The 19,388-nt window shown below is 37.0% G+C and overlaps 1 protein-coding gene across 23 annotated transcripts in view; it reads right to left on the minus strand.

Moving 5' to 3' along the window:
- The window catches only part of TBC1D4 (TBC1 domain family member 4), a 640,377-nt gene that overhangs the window by 402,400 nt on the left and 218,589 nt on the right, over positions 1 to 19,388 (minus strand). For 21 of the 23 annotated variants that reach the window (XR_008619072.1, XR_008619073.1, XR_003682569.2 and 18 more), the window contains 5 exons: positions 16,196 to 16,356; positions 13,737 to 13,946; positions 10,402 to 10,560; positions 7,039 to 7,197; positions 4,439 to 4,683 (listed from right to left, as the gene is read on the minus strand). Coding sequence is in view for 20 of the 23 variants with exons in the window: in XM_028497458.2 (XP_028353259.1) it covers positions 4,439 to 4,683; positions 7,039 to 7,197; positions 10,402 to 10,560; positions 13,737 to 13,946; positions 16,196 to 16,356 (934 nt within the window). In the remaining 3 variants the exon portion in view is untranslated. Of the gene's footprint in view, positions 1 to 4,438; positions 4,684 to 7,038; positions 7,198 to 10,401; positions 10,561 to 13,736; positions 13,947 to 16,195; positions 16,357 to 17,073; positions 17,694 to 19,248; positions 19,341 to 19,388 lie in introns of those variants that run through there. The other 2 variants (XM_028497468.2, XM_028497467.2) reach the window with 2 other exon arrangements.

Below are 19,388 nucleotides of genomic sequence, written 5' to 3' on the forward strand. Positions count from 1 at the left end.
GGTAGTTCTGTTTTTAGTTTTTTAAGGAAACTCCATACTGTTCTCCATAGTGGCTGTATCAATTTACATTCCCACCAACAGTGCAAGAGGGTTCCCTTTTCTCCACACCCTCTCCAGCATTTATTGTGTGTAGATTTTTTGATGATGGCCATTCTGACTGATATGAGGTGATACCTCATTGTAGTTTTGATTTGCATTTCTCTAATGATTAGTGATGTTGAGAATCCTTTCATGTGTTTGTTGGCAATCTGTGTATCTTCTTTGGAGAAATGTCCGTTTAGATCTGCTGCCCATTTTTGGATTGTTTTTTTTGATATTGAGCTGCATAAGCTGCTTGTATATTTTGGAGATTAATCCTTTGTCAGTTGCTTCATTTGCAAATATTTTCTCCCATTCTGAGGGTTGTCTTTGTGTCCTGTTGATGGTTTCCTTTGCAGCAGTGTGTAGATGTCAATCCCAGACTCCCTAACTATCCCTTCCCCCCACCCTTCTCCTCTGGTAACCATAAGTTCATTCTCTAAGTCTGTGAGTCTGTTTCTGTTTTGTAAATAAGTTCATTTGTATCATTTCTTTTTAGCTATAGTGGCGCAATGCGTTAGACTGCAGTACTTGTACAGTATTGTTGTACTTTATTATTACGTTCACAAATCCAAGTTCATTTAACCGAGTTCATAAAGCAAGTCAGTGTAAGTCCATCTACAACTATGGAGCACATTTCTCTATCATGAGTGTTTTGGTATCACCATATGTACACGGAAATGGTAATTTTTCCTCATGTAGGAAGGTATTGCTTTTGGAATTTAAATCAGAACTGCCCTGGCTCAGGACTCTCATGGAAGGCACATCCTAATTTCAGACCAATTCCAGAAAAGCTTCCATTCTAAGGAATCTACCACATCCAGTTCAGAAGCAAGAACTTGTCTCTCTTTGCTGGGCCCAGCATCGGATTTATGATGGAACTTGCCAGGCAATCTGCACTGCTAGGATACTGTTATGCTTCGAAGGTTATGGAGCCAAAAGCTCAAGCTGTGATTTCTAATATCAAAGGTATTCCAGCAGCATATTTTTCTTGACAAAGGAAATTAAAGCAAAAAGTGCGGTCTGAATGTTTCTAGTACTGAAAGAAGAAATTATTTTATTTGGCTACTGAGTTGATTACTCATAGTTCAAAAAGAAAATTATAAGCAGCTTATAGTAACTTTTAAACTCTCATGTCTGGGGTAGCTAAAAGTAAAGCAGTAGTAAATAATAAACAAATCTGTGATTTGTGCTTTAATTTAAATTTTTATCTACACAGTAACAGATTGAGTAGTGGGTCCTTGATCAGTTATATCAGCTTAACTTTTTGGTGTGAAATATATCCAACATTTTATTAAATCTAGCAGAACTTCTTTCTCTAGAAGATATCATCCTTAAGTAGTTAGCTCTATAAAAATGCCTTAAAAATAGCCAATTATATTGTGAATTCAACAAACAGCTGTTTTTCAGAGCACAAAACTAAAAATCAAAGTACTAGACATAAATATAGCAAACGTTTGATCTCTATAGCACATATCTGTGCAAGCTACGGTTCCACACAAGCTGTAAAAGGAAAGAATTAAAGAGCCACAGGAAGTCATAACTCTAAAATAAGAAGCATAGCAGCAGTCAAACAAAGAGGTTTAAAACAATGAGATTAGAGGGCTTCCCTGGTGGGACAGGGGTTAAGAGTCCGCCTGCCGATGCAGGAGACATGAGTTCGAGCCCTGGTCCGAGAGGATCCCACATGCCAGGAGCAACTAGGCCCGTGCGCCACAACTACTGAGCCTGCACTCTGGAGCCCATGAGCCACAGCTACTGAGGCCCGCACACCTAGAGCCCTGCTCCACAGCTTCTCCGCAGTGAGAAACCCACGCACCACAGCGAGGAAGGGCCCCCGCTCGCCACAACTAGAGAGGGCCCGTGCGCAGCAACGAAGACCCAACGCAGCCAAAGAAAAAATAAAAATAAATTAAAAAAAGAGAGAGAGAGATTATAATCTCATTAACTCATGTTGAAAAAAAATCATATATTTCCCTTAGGCCATTTACAATTTAAACACTAGATATACTGGGCTCTATCAATAAAAAAATTGGTATTTTTGGTAGCTCAAAAATAAAAGAAGTCTCATTAGCAGAATAAAAAGAAAGGCCTATCCTCAAAAGCTGTTCAGCTATGATCTTCACACAGAAGCAATACTTTTTTTCATAGAACCTTACTTTGTTCCTACATTCTAAACTAGAGGTTAAGAACATTTCTTCCATCAGGGTGTATTTACATTAAATTTCTTTTGACAAACAAAACACAATTCAGTCTTCCTTCAGAGGAAACTTTCATAATAAGATGCCATTTGCTAAGAATAAATCATTCTTCAAATCTGCCTTACGCATAACATGAAAATCTTCCGGTGGGAGAGACAGAACTGGAGGAAGGGAGATGCGGGGTGTAGCAGAGAGAAGATGGAAAAAAGTAGAGACCAAAGACTTCAGATAAAAAGATATAATGCTTTACACTTAACACAGAAAACGGCAGACACAAAATGTGATGGGCCATAGTTAAAAGAGACCTCGACCCCCTCCTTTTACAGATAAGCTCAGTGCCTGCAGTGCCCAACCCCAAACCACGCAGGTAATCAGAAATCCTATCAAGTGATCCCAAGCCTGCTGCCACTTCCACTTCTGAAGACCATATTGATTGGATAAGAAACACTTTCTATTCTAGAAAGTAGAAAAGTGTTGCATCTCACTTTATGGATCAAAAAGTTCTACTTTCCCAGAACAAGGTCCCTAGTCTCACGGTCTATAAGAACACTGCCCCCAAAGACTCTTAAACATCTTCATTTTCATAATTATAGACAGAAAACATTTCTTGGTAATTGTGGGTCATATTAAATCAATGTATAAATCCAGTTTATATGAATTTTTATGATGTCAAATGGATGAGGAATTTTTAAATTGAAAAATGATTGCATTTTTAAAGTGAAAGCTGTATCTACCCTTTTATTTACGAACCAAGACCACATGCTACTCACAAGTACTTGTCATTCTTTGAAATTTTAATGATAGATCCCAAACTGTTTTTTTTGAAAATCAGACCTACTGAACTCCTTACAAGGGCACCAATGCTTCCTACCCGATATGATACAGTAAACTGTTTAGAAATAAAGTAAAAAATAAAATCTTCCACAGTCATTACTATTTCACTTGTGGAATGTTTATAGACCTATGCATAGTTATTAACTAGGAATCATTGTATTTGATTTCTGTATCCTGGTGAACACCCTTCATATGAACTCACAGCTGAAACCCCACATTGAGAGCAAAGCCCTATTTCCCTGCCAAAACTTTCATATTGAAGAAGTAATGAAAAATGGAGCATTCCCTCTCCACTCAACCTTTCAAGAAAATACCACTTACTGTAATATTCATAAAGGGAAAACAGAGTCCTTTTTTGTCCAGGGACCGGTAAGACTGAAATACTAAATGTAAAAACTGATCATTGGGAATCAGGAAAAAGTATATTTTAAAAGCATTTAAAAAATATTTTAGTTCTTATCTAAAGCATAACATTATGACTGACTGGGCATCATGCCTATCTCATTTCAAAGGAGGAGAACCCTGACATTCTTCCCTTTAAAGCCTTCCTTTATATTTTTATGACCAAAAGCTTTATATTGCAAGGTAGTGGTTGTTTAAGATAGCATATCTACAGAGAAAATTTAAACTTTTTGTTAGGAAACAATACGTTAAGGAAAGTGAAGTTTAAACTAGAGAGGAGAAATGTGTAAACAGGGAGTTTGAAATAGGTTGAATACAGCCATGGCAGTGAATACGCTACTTAACTGAAAAATCTTAATGGTGCTTCTTCAGAGCATGATAAGAAAAGCAGACTGAAAAAGCACTGCCGACTCTGAACACTTTTTCCTCTATGAGGGCCTGTCTGACATTAAGATGAAGCAGCGGAGACATGGAAAGTTCAGGAAGAAGCATGATATAGATATCTGCCGTGTACACACTCAAAGTAAAAGAATAAAACATTATATTTTCAGATTTCAAACAAAATATCGACGATTTTTTTCAAATGACAAGGTAAGGAAATGTGAATAAAGTGACTTGATACTTTCTCCAGGTAACTCCTAGACTTAGGAAACAGAGACTTAAGTACACGCTAGAATGGCTTATTTATTTACTTCAGACACTAAGGAAAAGTTACTCTGCATATGGATGTCATACACTTAGAGGTTTAGCAACATCGCAAATCCCACACTAAAACCATGAACTAAAACATGCCTCTACATTTATCCAAGTTCCAGGACAATGGGCCCAAATTTCTTTAAATCTTAACCGTAATTTAGAAGAGGGCTCCCGCTAAGATTTCTGGTGAGAGCGTTACACATTCCTCGTGAAGATCTGCCACGCACCTGTAGTGACATCATGTCAGGTCGGTACTGCTTGCGAAAGCCCAGGTCATACATGAGGAATTTCAGCATTTCAAAGGCTTGCTCTTCACTCATGTGTAGAAGCAGGACTCCAGCCACAAAGCTGATCCCCTGACAGTAACCCACTTCTTTGTCCAGCAATGAGTAGGCTTTCAAGAGGTTAAAGAGAGACAGCTGCCCTGCCCCAAGCTGTGCTGAAAAGTAAGGATGAGTAGGAAATGTCCTCCCTGCAGAAGAAAAGAAACATATTTTTGAGATGTCCTGATGCTTTGGAGACCAGAGTGAAATTGCAATTCAGTGATTTCCAGGAATAAATAAACGCTCTTTTCCAAACCACTGAATGCTGCTCGGAGCACCCCTCTAACTAAGAGTCTCTCTCCCTCTAGCCAGTCCCAAGTCCCACCTGCCAGACCATCACCCCATCTCCATGTACATGATAGGGGAGCAAACATTTGACGCTAACCAGCGCTTCTTTTTAGGCAAAAAAATTCCACAAACAAATCAAAGACATATTCAGGAGAGATCCCAGGAGAATAGAATATAAAACTTATTCTGACTATAAATCAAGGCTAATTCTAAGTTCACATTAAAAACTACCTGCTAACTGAAATCAGAATTCTACAGGAGGTATCATATGATTTAGAAAGAAATCTTAGTGGTCCATAGCAGACTCCTTCCTGCTTTTCTTGTATTATGACAATAGAGGGACTTCCTAGGGTTGTTTTGTTTTACATTCAGCCTATCATTCAGGAAATACTTCTTTTTTCAAATGTTTTTGGCTTTCTGTTTCTTAAACTACTTCCATGAGCCACATAAACCTCTTTTCTTTTTTCAGTATATCCAAAAAGGTCAAGGATAGTGAAGGGTCAAGCTGATTTTAAATAAATTCCCCTCTAAAATTCACCTCTGTGTACAAAATTACCATAGAGACACTTGAGCAAGCAAGTTAGTCCCGGATTTTCTAAAAAGTTGGTACTAAACGCTGAAACAAACCCATCTTCACCACCAAAGCTGTATACAGTGCTTCGGGACTTTCCTTGTGCCATGAAAATGAAGGGGACGTTAACTTCCTTGTGAAATGATTACTCATGTCAGTTAGAACTTGTAAGAAGGCCAGATTTTTAAATGTTTTCCACCAGATATGCTTAAAAGTGATTTTTCACCTAGGAACTGAGCAGAGCAAATAAGGGGAAGATATGAGAATATAACAAGAACACACTGAGGAAACACAGATGGCTACAAGCAAAGTCAAATAAGCAATTTTTAAAATTATCATTTTACTTTCTCATTTAAAATGCTTGCTACAGAAAACTATAAATATACCGTCCATCCGTGACATTAATTCTAGCTCCATTTTTTTCCGACCAGCCTGTTCCCTGTAATGTGATCTCATCATCTCCTTCTCTTTAAGGATATCTTGACTAGCTCTAAATACGACATCCCAATTTCTAGTCTCATTATCAATTTCCGGTCACAGAACCACAGATCTGCAGAGGTCCATAGGGATTGGCTAGTTCACTGTCCTCATTTGAGAGACAGGATTGAAACTCAGAAGCAAAGTAATTTGCCTAAAACTACTGTTCAGTGATAGAATCGGGACAAAAACTGAAGTTTTCAGTTTCTCTGTAAAATCCTCCATTTCAATTCTATTGGGCTCAAAACATATTAACTGAGTTGGCCTTTTCCCAACAAAAGCTGTTTGTCATCCAAAAGGAGAAGAGGTCCGTTTTGAACTGTGATTTTTATATATCCTAAAATAAGATGAGCCCAAATAAAAAGTAATCCCTTGTTTTCCCAAATGGGCTCAAATAACGTATCTGGCCACCTTAAATATATCAACCTTTAGGAATACAGATGACATAATCCAAATGTCAATGTATAATATTTAATCCAATAAGTTAGATATTTTAAGACAATAAAATATATTAATTTAGAGAAAAATTAGACAATATACTTTTTAAAATCACACCATTTTTACTTTCCATAAGTTATTTGAAATTCAGCTTTTAAAAGGATGCCTTTATGATGCTGCCACTGGAAATGCACATAACATTAAGGATAGCTAAGTTTTCTTTCATCCTGTAAGGATGTATTCATGATTTCCACAACATAACCACATATTGTGTTGATTCTTAAAGGCTTACTCAAAAGCTTGTTTTCAGCAATGTGTCCAGGAATACTTAGCAGACCTTTGTTAAATTTTCTGGTGCCCCTTTAAACCTATTCTAACCTATTTCAAGACCAGTGTTGACCAAGCTAATAATTATCTATTCCACACAAAAGTCAGTTGTTCGAAAAACAGGAACTGAGAGCACCCAATAATATGACCTTTACAATGATTCAAATACAAGCTTTTTCAGACGGCAAGTCTGAGGATGAAAACTTCACTTTATACTCAGGCATTTAGGGTATCTTCAACCAGACATAAGGCCAACTTGCCCTCAGGAAAGGACAAACTCAGCAACTCTGCAGACCAATAGATTGTCTTTATCAAAACCAAAAACAAATAGAAAACCCCCAAAAACTCAACAAAAGGACCTATTATTTACTTTTGTAAATTATAATCAATATGGCAAACATACCTAAATCCACGAGAATAGCATGCTGCTGAGCCGTGAGCTGCTTTAAAAGCTCCTTATAGGATGTGTCACGAGGTTGTTGTTTATTAGGCAATCTGTGTCTTAGACGATACTGCAAAGCTAGGAACTGCCAGATTTCTCCTCGTCGACTTTTGGGAACACCTACAGTCAAAGAGATAAGAAAGCAAGGTCTTGAACACTGGGATGAAGGTGCTAAATCACAGTTGATTAACTATGTAATGCTTGAAAATAGGCAGCTCTACTGTCCTGCGTTCCACCCTATAATCACACAGTACGATGTAGTGACAGAAGCATACTTTCAAAAGTTTAATCCTGTAGCTGGTGTCTTGCAAAAGAAAACCCTCAAATGACAAGGATAATAATGGCAATATTAACAAGAACAGCTGCCACCACTGATTGAGAACCGAATACAACATTTATTGAGGACAGTTAGTTTCTGAGCATTGTAATTACAGAAACTGCACCTAATTTATTCACAGGTGCTCAGAAAACAACCTAATGAGGCAGGTAATTACTATTATCTACACTTTACAGATGGCGAAGCTGAGGCAGAAAGAAGCTAAGTAACTTGCCCAAGTTCTCACAGCTAGTGCAGTTTAGAACTCTAGTTTCAGAGGCCAAATTCTGAAATACTGAAATGTATTACTGCCTATTTTCACCTTTTATTTGGTTTGAAGCTGGTAATAAATGCTAATATTCATACTCTGATTTCTAAATAGCTGTCATTAAAAAGTAACTTTGTAAAAGAGAATTAAATAGCATTCTTATATGGTCCACAAGAAAATGAAATAATAAAAATGGTAAGTAAAATATGAAGGCAGTGCTCCAGAACATCATTAAGCCTTTGAGAGGAAAATAGCTAGCATAATTGCTATATTCATGTATAATGAAACACTAACTCCAGTCTGCTTGAAAACCAAAACAAGCAATTCGAAGTATGCTAAAAGTATGGTTTGTTTTTTTTTTATGCCAAGGGACATGAAGTACAGCACTGGAAGCGACAGAATTCAATTCTGTACGGTGCAGGCAACTTTATTTCACTGTTTTCAGTCCAAAACGACTAGATATGGAATAGGTTCCTGAGCTCCAGCTGGGTAGAGAAAGGTTTAATGGCACTAATTTCCTTGGGATGCAATGTCACAGTTTGCAGAAGCTGAAAGTATTATTGTTCAAAAGGTGTAACTCAGGCTCACGAGCATGAATTATAAGGCCCTCTACAGGGTATACCTCCAAACTACCTTTTTTTAGTTCCAGCACCTCCCATTCCCTGCCACACTAAGTGTATGTACTAAGTATCTAGCTATATTCAGTGCAGGACCATAAGAAGCTTATGGTGATTTTCACACTTCCGGTTTCTTGTTCCTACTGTTGCCTTTATGAAATTCCAAGCTCCTCCAGTTGATTGCCTAGTGTATCTCTATCTGTCTTTTAAGGATGAGCCTGAATACCATTCTTCTGCGGAAACTCTCCCTAACATCTCTAGGAGTAAGAAGTCCCTTTTCATATGCTATGTGACTCAGACTGTACCATTACCATATTGGATTACAGTTAGCACTATACTGTACGTTTGTCTAGTTTCCTCACTTAGATGGTGAGCTCCCTGAGAATAGTTAGCATACTTTCATCTCTGTATGATGAAATCCAAGAATATGCCTCGCTACTTATACATCTGTTGAATGAATGAATGAATGATCTCATGCAAAAAGTCATTTTTAGAGGGTAACTTTCATTAGCCCGTTAAATGAATCATTGATAACAGGAGAGGGCTGTCTTGTTACCCATCCAGCAACAATTCTACAAAAAAGTAATTCACTTTAATTAAATATTTATTGAGCATCTAACATATAGCAGAGCATGGAGCATGGCACTGAGGACACCTCATCACTGAGAGATGAATAAATCCATTCTCAGGAAAATTAGTCTCATTCATTCATTCAATAAATAACTTATGCAAGACGCTCTCTTAGGCGCTAGGAGTATGGGGGGTGACAAAACTAATTTACTGGGGGAGGGGGGCACTCTGAGGAAATGGTATTTGAACTGAGAGCTGAGAGATAATACGATTCTCCAGGATGAGAGTCTAGGCAGCGATCACTTCAGGAAGAAGGATGTACGGAGGCCCTGAGAGGGGCAGAGAAAGAGGGGCGACAAAGGAGGAGGGAGAAGAAGATGAGATGGAAAGAAAAGGAGACGGGAAATGGGGAGAAGGTAGAGAGGATGAAAGAGGGAGGGTAGGGAGAGCTGGAGCATCTACACAAGAAATAGCCTGTGCCAGACAGGGACCCTAAGTAGTTAGCATCCCTGAAGCACAGGCTACAAGGTAGGGGAGGTTAAAAAGTGAGATGAAAGATGAAGGAAGGAGAGATCATGGAGGGCCTTGGGCACAGTGCTAAGAAGTTTAAACTCTGTTCTATAAGAAATGGGAAGATGAGCACCCCTAAAACATCTGAGTCATACCAAAGAACAGTATGTTCTACATCTTACCCACATTCTATTAGCCACTATTTTGTCTCCCAAGTAATGCAGTCAGCGAAAATCTCTGGGATTTCCATATCTTCAAGGAAAAAAGAACATGTATCACGTTTGTAAGTGTAGCATCTTACGAAATTAATTTTAATTTAAACTTCACTGGGCAACGGTTTCACATTACCATAGTCTTATAAAACAAGATTCATGATCAGGTTATTTTGGGTACTTTGGGATCTTTATTTATGCAGGTCATAGAGATTCTCATTTTAATACAGTTAATCTGAGTCACAGAAATTGCATCTAAGCAATTCACATATTAGCTTTAATTTTAAATTTAAGATGTTTAAATATCAGTCATTTTATATGACAGAGCAGAAATGCAATATAAGGCCCAATAAAAGCGTTCTTCTAAAATAAATAAAAGAATGGATGGTAGGAAAACTGATTGCTAATAATATATATCTGTACAAACACATACATGTACATGAATATACACATATATTTATAAATAAACACTCTGAGCAAATGACAGAAATGAGTCAAGTTTAAAAGCCTGAGATATTTTACGGATATGATCAAAGTTTTGTCCTAATGCATGTGATCTTTCCTTGGCAAACAACAACACTGAGTTGAAACAGCTGGTGAAGAGGCAGGAAACTGTGTAGAAAAGCTGCCTGCTGTCTCCTCAGGGACAGAATATCTCCATTAGTACCATGTGCTTACCAAGACAGTCACCAACTACAGGCAGAAACAAAGTCCTCTCCTTTTTTTATAGGCAAAGCACGAAGAGAAAATTATGCCTAGGCTGCACGAATCAAAAAAATCTCTGAAGCTTTTCAAAAAAGGAAAAAGATTGATTGAGATGATCCAGGATACCTTCTTTAAGAGAAGTATGAATATCTTCCATATCACATCTGATTTTAGTTCTGCAGTTTAACAACTTCTTATCCCAGGTTATTAAGACCTCCTTCTGACATACTCCAACTTCTTCATAATCCAATTTAATTTTTCTGGACTGGAGTTCATCTCTGCTTGCTAAGAAAGACAGAATTTACATAAGACCTATATGCTTTTAAAACACAGTATTTGTAATGTTTCATTGCATTTGTAAAACCATACCAAATAACATTTTCTCAAAAAGAAAACTTAAAAAAAAAACTGAGGATACACGAAAGGTTTCTTAAATTTTGAGTCATTTCATGTAAAAAAAAAAAAACAAACCAAAAAAAAAAACAAGGAATAACTTCCTAAGGAGGTTTTACTCGGTATGTTACAGATGATAAGTCTTCTAAGCATAAAAAACAAACCATGTTTGAAATATCAATTTTTTGACAAATGTAATAGATAACCACAGAAGTGACAGCTTGCATCATTTTAAACACCATTAAAATGTTAATATTTTATATATGACATATGAGAAAACAATGCCTCATGCTAACCTTGATTTGAGAAATATTTGACCATGATAACCTGATACATTTTTATAACTATTTCCAGAGTTACCAATATTGCCCTTAACAACAGTAGGTTATATATTCCTGTGTCCATTTTTAATAACCTTTAAGAGGAAAATTCATTTTTCTGAAGCTAACACTACTTTCATTTTTCAAAATAATACAGAATTTTCTCTCATGTGATGGTCTAAAATCTAAGCCCAGAGTTCATTAAAAGAAATGCTTATAAAACAAACTACTATCTGTACTTGGTCTTTATCTTGAAGAATCGATTCCAAAAGAGAAGGGAGAAAAAAACATGTGAGTGTATTTCTTCTCTTTCATTAGGACCACATTGAACAGGAGCCTCTCAGAGTAATCTGTATCCATTCAAGCTCCAGGGCTCAGCCACCTTACCTGCTGCAACACAAATCTTTGTCATGCATCCAAAGTCCTCGACAGCACAAAAACAATAGCAGAATGAGTATTACTCTTTACTTAGTGTTTGAAGCCATTTGAAAAGAATTAAAATATCTTACAATAGACTGCTATTCCAACAGGCCAGTAAAAATTTCTACTTAAAAGTCCAGATATAATCAAAAGATAAATCGCACTACAAAAAATTCCTCCTAGATACCACTAGATGGCTTTCTAACAGTCTAGGTTTGCTTCTCGATATTTGCTTTATATTTCTCTATGATCATCAAGTAATTTTTTAAAAGTTAATAACAAATATCATTCTAAATATAATCCTAAATATAACTTTATTAATGATTTTTTCACAATGGACAAAGAATAATACTTCCTCAGATTTTTTTTTTCTCCAACCTTCTCTAGATCATTATTCATTTAAAATGATAATAATCATCTGCTATGTGCCAGTCACAGGCCCTGAGGATAAAGTGCTGAGTAAAAGCAGTTAATATTTGCCCTGGTTAACTAGGCAAGAGCAAAGAACCATGAAGAAATTCTTATCCATTAGATAAATTTTTAACGGGTTAAGCTATTTTTTGTCTTTGTTATTTAAGTACAGAAGTAAATATAGAACCGACAAAGGTTTCTGATCATATATTCTAAATGTCACCTCCTCTCTTATTCTGTCAATTTATGTAGTCGTATATAATACACAGAGTCATTTGTATTATCCATTTCCTTATATTAACACATATAGTTGAGAAATACTATGGCATACTGGGAAAAAGCCCAAGAACCGTGATAAATAAACTGGAGTTTTAATACTTGTTCTGCCAGTACACCACTGTTTGACCTTAGGTTAATTTCCTTAGCTTCCCCAAGCCAGTCACTAACTCAGCCGCAGAATGAAGAATGGAGCTAAATAATCTCTAATCTCCAGTTCAAATAGTCTATGATTCTAAAATTATCCATTAATATTTAATATAATATTCTACTCTACATATTCCCAACTGTTAATGAAATACAATTTCATGCTTTAAATGTTTTAAGGAAATCATAACCATCTTTTTTCAACCTCTTTTTCTGTTTATGCATTAGTTCAAGATATAATCAACTACAAAAAACATAAATTCAATTCCTTTCAAAATCTATGGAAGCTTGAGTAGGCATACCATTGATCACATCAAACTTTTTAAAGCTATGTTAATAACAATTAATTGCATTTTTAACTTGAAAGAAAAGATTTATTTCCTAAGGATGTTTAAGAATTGTATGTACTTTTCATTCTGCTAAGAACATAGCAATAATATATATATGAATATAGCTGTGCCCGAGCAAACTAAAAAATATTAAAAACTTAACTGAGCAATAGGTATAGTAAAAGGAATCTTAAGGCAGATGATGAACACAGAAATGTGAATATCTGCCTGTACTAAAAAAAGGCTTTTTTTGGAAGACAGCATAATAAAAGCAAGTCAGAGAAAAATGTAGGTTATACATTTTCCAATAATCTTAAAAGTCAAAGGCCCACTTAAGGTAAATCTTTCATTTCATAAATGTGAAAAACAAGGCCCTTTAATGTTAATGATTTGCCCAAGATAATGGCATTAATAAATTTTTCAGATTTTGGTACCATCTGCACATCTCCCTATGATTCTATCAGCACTGGTGTAAATAACATTATTATTTTAAAGTCTGGAAAACACATTCTAAAGCATTTGGTATGCATAAACTTAGCAATAAAGCACTACAAATAGCACAACAGCTGTTATAAATTATCCATTTGTAAATTTAATGATTTCAATATGATATTTTAAATAGAAAATTTTAAAAACAGTAACAAAACATAGAAACTTTGATTTGATAATAGGTAATTAGTTGGAATGGATACAATATAATTTATTTGAAATAGGCATATTTATCATATTATGAATACAATTAGCCTGAAATTTGAAAATCATTTTCGAAAAGAAGAGAATTTGCTTTTTCATATTTAAGGTTTTTTTTAAAGTAATATATGATGATATTAAACTTTCAGTCATATTAAACACATTGACTTCATTATATACATTCTATTACCTTCTATTATTCTATCACCCAAATATACTCAAAGGATGTCTGATGTCTTAAATCTGCTTAACAAAAATGCAAATTTCTTAAGCTGGTCAGCTTCCCATGTCATAACCACCTCACGAAATAGAACTAAACAATTTTAATCAGTAGATATTCTGGTAAAAGTGTGTATACAGTCCGAAGAATGAGTTTGAGTGTGTGTGTGGAGCGGGGGGAATAGTATTAACAAATGACACCTTTAGATTATAGTACCGTATCATATGATATCATAGCCCTGTTTGAATGGCTAACCTTCAAGTTTCTGGTTTTCTTTTTCCATTCGAAGCAACAGGATTTGTTGGTGTATAGCTTTTCTCCACAAACTCCTCAGTTCCTCCGACTTTTTTCCTTCTTCAGCCTTTTCTGGGTCATTGTCATCAGACACGAATATAACCAGCGATTCCTCCTCCATGGGTGGAGCAAGAGGGGACAGTGGCAGCAGCTCATTCGTGTCCAGTCCATCTGCAGAGAAGAAAACAGTGAGAGGCATTCCTGAGTCGTAACCCAGACTACAGAAGTTCTCTCTGGACTTGACGCTCTCTCCTCCTATATTCCACTTTTAAAGTTGTTCACAAAGCTGCTCTTCCAGTAACTGTCAGTTTCTGGAACTAATGATTTAAGTAAATTAGCTTGACTGAATTCCCCTTCCAGATTTCCCTCTCCTAGTGAAATGAAAGTATTGTAACTTCACCACTTCTTCTTTCTGCACAAAATGACCTATAGGATAGGTGCTCTAAAATGACCTGGCCTTCCCCCAGAGTTCAACACTTCCGCAATTTTTCTGAGTATATTCTTTGTGCAAAACAAAAAGGAAGCATTAGTGACCTCCTAAGGTCTACACCTACCATCAGAATCTGTCAAGAGTAAAGCAGCTGAGCGACTCTGGTCATGGCTCAGCTCAGCACTGCTCATCCCTGCAACACTGTAACCCAATTTCCAGAGCTCATTCTCTCCCTCCATTCTAGACCATCTTTTTCACTGTTGCCAATTATTTTCCTATTAACAATCATGATTTTGCGCCTTAAAACATTTCAATGGATGCATATATTCCATAGAACAAAGTCCAAACTCCCGGGAAGAGCACATAGACCGCTTCAGACTTTGACCTCAAGTAACATTTCCAACTTCTTATCTCCATCCGCCACCCTCTGCTCTCATGATGCTGAATTTCTCATGACTCCCTGACTCACAAAGTTCTCTGCAATGACTCTAGAGCTTTTCTCGTCCCTTTTTCTGAAAGATGCTTCTCCCAGCAATGAGTTTAAATAAATACGTACCTTTTGTGTAAAGCTTTCTTTGACCACCCCAGACAGAGTTACTTTTATCTCTAGAAATGTTTTTTTTTTCTTTATTAATTGACCTCGGCCCTTACCCTTATTATTTACTTCCTTAATAAATATTTTTTTTAAAAAAATCTTACTGAATGGATTGAATACTTAGTACACTTGAATTTTGGCTTTCTTGGTTTTAGAACTGCCCTTTAAATACCACTCAATTTTGATCTGTAGGGCTCTGATCATATTTTCTTCCTTCTAGTTTCTAGGAATACAGTTTTCAGCCTCCAAACACATGAAAATTTTTAATTGTCCTCTAATTCTTTCTCCCTTCCTCCCTCCCTCCCTCCGTCCTTTCCTTCCTTCTTTTTGCAGGGTGATCAGAGAATATAGTATAAATAACACGATTATCTGGAATTCATTTAAAAATCTTTATAGCCAAGTACATAAATATTTTTTACGACTGCTCCATGTGTGCTGAAAATGAATGAACTTTCTCTATAGGTGTCAAGGTTCTATACAAATATCAGATCAAGCTTGTTTAATTGTGTTTCTCAAATATTATCTACGTTTAATTTCTCTATATTTAATTTTCAGAGAGGAATATGTTAAAATCTCCCATGAGAGTTATTTATTTATTTCTCCCTCAAATTTTGCTTGGTGTTATTTTCTAGCTCTCCAAGCTATATAATTATGAGTGGTCTCACCATTGTTAAATTTACTTTGCACCTTTGGGCATTTTGCTTTAATTTCTTATAGGTCTGATATGCAAAGAGGGCTGCCAGTGCTCTCTTTTGATTGGTGTTTGCCTGGTGTATCTGCATCCACTTTTCTATTGTTAAATATTTCTTTTTTTCTTTTTTTTTTTTTTTTTTGCTGTACGCGGGCCTCTCACTGTTGTGGCCTCTCCCGTTGCGGAGCACAGGCTCCGGACGCGCAGGCTCAGCGGCCATGGCTCACGGGCCCAGCCGCTCCGCGGCATGCAGGATCTTCCCGGACCGGGGCACGAACCCGTGTCCCCTGCATCGGCAGGCGGACACCTCTCAACCACTGCGCCACCAGGGAAACCCTATTGTTAAATATTTCTATGTTACTTTGTTTTATATGTGACTCTTGTAAAAGAATGTTGCTTTCCTAATAATAAAAAAAATCTATGACTTCTTTTCTATCACTATGCTAGTTCCCTATGCATTATGAAGCAGGCTCCAAAACACGTTTTGAAAATTCATTCATTTATCCATTCATCCACCCATTCAACATGATTTGCTGAATGTCTAATAGGTTCTAATGATATCTGACACGTTAACCACTATATCGGATATAAAAAGGGAAGTTGTTTCTCTACTGTAATCACTTAAATCTCTTTGTACACAAAGCATCACATTCCATTCCCTAATTTACGAGGCTAGTAAGGAGTAACCGTAGTAGCACACGAACCCTGCTGCTGCATGGCCGAGGGAGATTTGTTCATGGGAGAGGCAACCCTAAGGAAGATGCGCTGCCGCCAGGAAATTCGGCGAGGAGTGACAGGGGTTCCTCCAACGTTTAGGGACTCATTGCTGCAGGTAGACGAGGTCCTTTTTCTCCCCTCTCCATCACTGTAGAAAGCACATAAATATATAACTTGTAAGGGGAACTGCATAACATGATCCTTCACAACAAAATGGCAGCACAAGCCATTCACAAGTTCTACCACGGGCAAGCACAAGCCACAGGCAACATGGAGCGATGCCTCATCAGGCACTCTGGTCACCCAGGCCACCACATCCTGGGTCAGATGCAGTCCAGGCCACAGCCCAGTCATCAGAAGCTCACCTGTTTCTGCTCATTCCATAGTAGCCAACCATTTCAGGTTCTAGCCTGGGCAAAGGAAGTACTTATACAGAGGAGCAAAGGTTGCTTGACTAATGAACTCATGCTTTCCTAAAATTAGCTAAAAACTAAAATTAGTAGTTATTCTAAACAACGTCACTGTTTCATAAAAGGCTCTTACAGAGCTTTTCTTATAGCTCTTACAGGATGGCTGACAAGATAGCTTCTAGTTGCCTGTAACTGTTAAATCTGTCCCCAGAGTGTTAGCTACTAATAGCTAAATCGTGATAGAAAGTAACCAGAACAAAGGCAGAAGAGTCAACCCTGAGATTATTGTTAGGCGATATATTAAAGAAAAAAGTGCGGCCAAATGAGATTGGATAGGTTACCTTTTAAAACATTAAGCAGATTTCTTTAGAGCAGGACTTCTTAGAGACTATAATATGCTAGCATGCACTGTGATTCTCCAAAGGGATATAGTATACAGAAATTCCCTAACTTACTTAAATGATGTGACCCCAGAATCAACTTCCTTAACTTTTTGGGGTGGTGAGGTAGGCAGCTGGGTATGTCACATCTTTCTACGTTGGTGCTTTGTGAAACGAACATACAGAAATGCTGGTCTGCTCTAAGAATTTCATTTTCTAGGAAAGAGCTCTCTAAATTCTGCTGGGGCTATCTGCAAGAAAAGGTCATTATTTTTTAAAAAGGTCATTATGACTCAGACTTAACTTTTGAGACCAATTACGTTAGCGGCCAAAATACCATGCGATAACTGTTGCTGCTCGTGGTGGGAATATTTTGCTCTTTTAAGTTTTAAAGTCTCTGAGCTTTCCTGAGAGAATGATGAAGATAACAATATTTACACGTGGTGATACCAACAAGTGAAGGTGTGCAACTTCTGATGGAACCAGGAAGTGTTAGTAGGCAGGGCAGAAAGGAAACTCGGCTAAAACAGCCACAGCCCCACGTACGTACTCAGAGGAACTCACTAAGTGAAGAAGATCAAAAGTCAGAAGAGCAATTCAGCCCTTACCTGTCATCTTTGTATTTACTTTGTGTATCCATACTCACTCACAGTTATCAGGTAATTCAGTTATTTCTAATCTTGATCTATCTTTCTGGAACTACTGCTTCTAGATTAGCTAAATTAAGTTTAAGAAAGAGACATAGCTTTGAGCTGCTACACAGACAGCAAGTGACATGCTGGATCATGATACTTCAGAAAGTAGCTGACACACACATCCCAATACAGTCAAACCCACTTTGCTATGTATCCTGGATAAAGTTATAACCCTAATATGTGTCCACAGTTCACAGCTCTGCCATACTGAATGAATATATCCACCTTCACTTCCCCTTTGGAAAGCATTAATTCAAGTATTTTGCTTTTGGAAACTACAATTCAAATGTCCTATATACAATAGTTATATCCTAAGAAACAAGCTTAACCTACCCTGTATCTTCGTTTGTGTAACACTATTTCACTGGCAGTTATGTGCTAAATGCCCAACTCAAGGACGTATTTCTAGCTCCTAGTGTAGTAACTGGCTATTAATAGTAAGCACTCAACAAATATCCATGGAATAAATTAATATTGTAAAACCACTAAAAACATTAACTCAGAAGGGTAAGTAAAATGGACAAAAGATATTGGCTAGGCTAACATGTCAGCAATAAATAAAAGATCTACCTTCTTAAAACCCTTTGCTGGTAGTCACAACTTTTTACGTTTTTCTTGCAAAAAGTTCTAATAGCTCTGTTTCCCAAAAGCACAGACTGAGGTGTCGACGGCACTGGTAGGTATTGACAATGACAATACTGGTAATAAACAACATAAGGCATCTTTTTTCCAGATAGTGAAACAGCTATATAAGGGTATCTAATTTATAATTTAAGCCTAGAAAGCTAAGTGAAATACTTATGTAGAAGCAACTATTTCAATGCCTCACAGGATAAGTGTTCAATAAATAGTAGTTTCTCTTGACTTTTTAGTACCTCTAACAACAAAAGTAGAATAAACCAAACCTAAGGGTTCTGAAACTTTTATATTTTAATGCTGGAATTAAAACATCTTTTCCAATTCAGTGTTAATGACATATCAAGCATTTGGGTAGCACTAAAAGTGAGAAGAACCCATATCATTTTCATTATTACCTGTAAAATATACAGTTTTGGGGGAAATAGGCTATAAAATTGGTGCATGGTATATGTACCCTTACATTAGCCAAATATTACAGATTTGAAAATTTCATAACATCTAAAACTTTAAATCCTGTAATCTAAATAAATTGCCAAATGATGCATTCTCTTCATATGTCTGGAATTTAATGGCCAGTAACAAGCCAAAAATTAGCTGTCAAAATATAAGATAATGCTATACTAAAAGGAAGTACTTACATAACAGACCATTGACCCTTTATCATGTACTAGAAAACGACATCCTGAAAAAGCAGTTTGGTGGCCAAGATAAGGCAAAAGCTGCCCTGCTTCATCTAGTAAGTGAAATATGTATTCCAAAGTCAGGGTCCAGATAAGGGTTTCAACAGTCAGTGCATATATGCAACTTACAGCAATTTACTTTTTGATTTACATTTAATCAGCAACTTGACATTCCTAAGGCAGTAATTTTAAGAATCAAAACCATGTGAAACACTTCTGTGCATCAAAATTCTTACATCTGAGGGGGCTTCCCTGGTGGCGCAGTGGTTGCGCGTCCGCCTGCCGATGAAGGGGAACCGGGTTCGCGCCCCGGTCTGGGAGGATCCCACGTGCCGCGGAGCGGGTGGGCCCGGGAGCCATGTCCGCTGTGCCTGCG

This window comes from Physeter macrocephalus, chromosome 13, assembly GCF_002837175.3.
Source record: "Physeter macrocephalus isolate SW-GA chromosome 13, ASM283717v5, whole genome shotgun sequence".
NCBI classification, from domain to species: Eukaryota; Metazoa; Chordata; class Mammalia; order Artiodactyla; family Physeteridae; genus Physeter; species Physeter macrocephalus.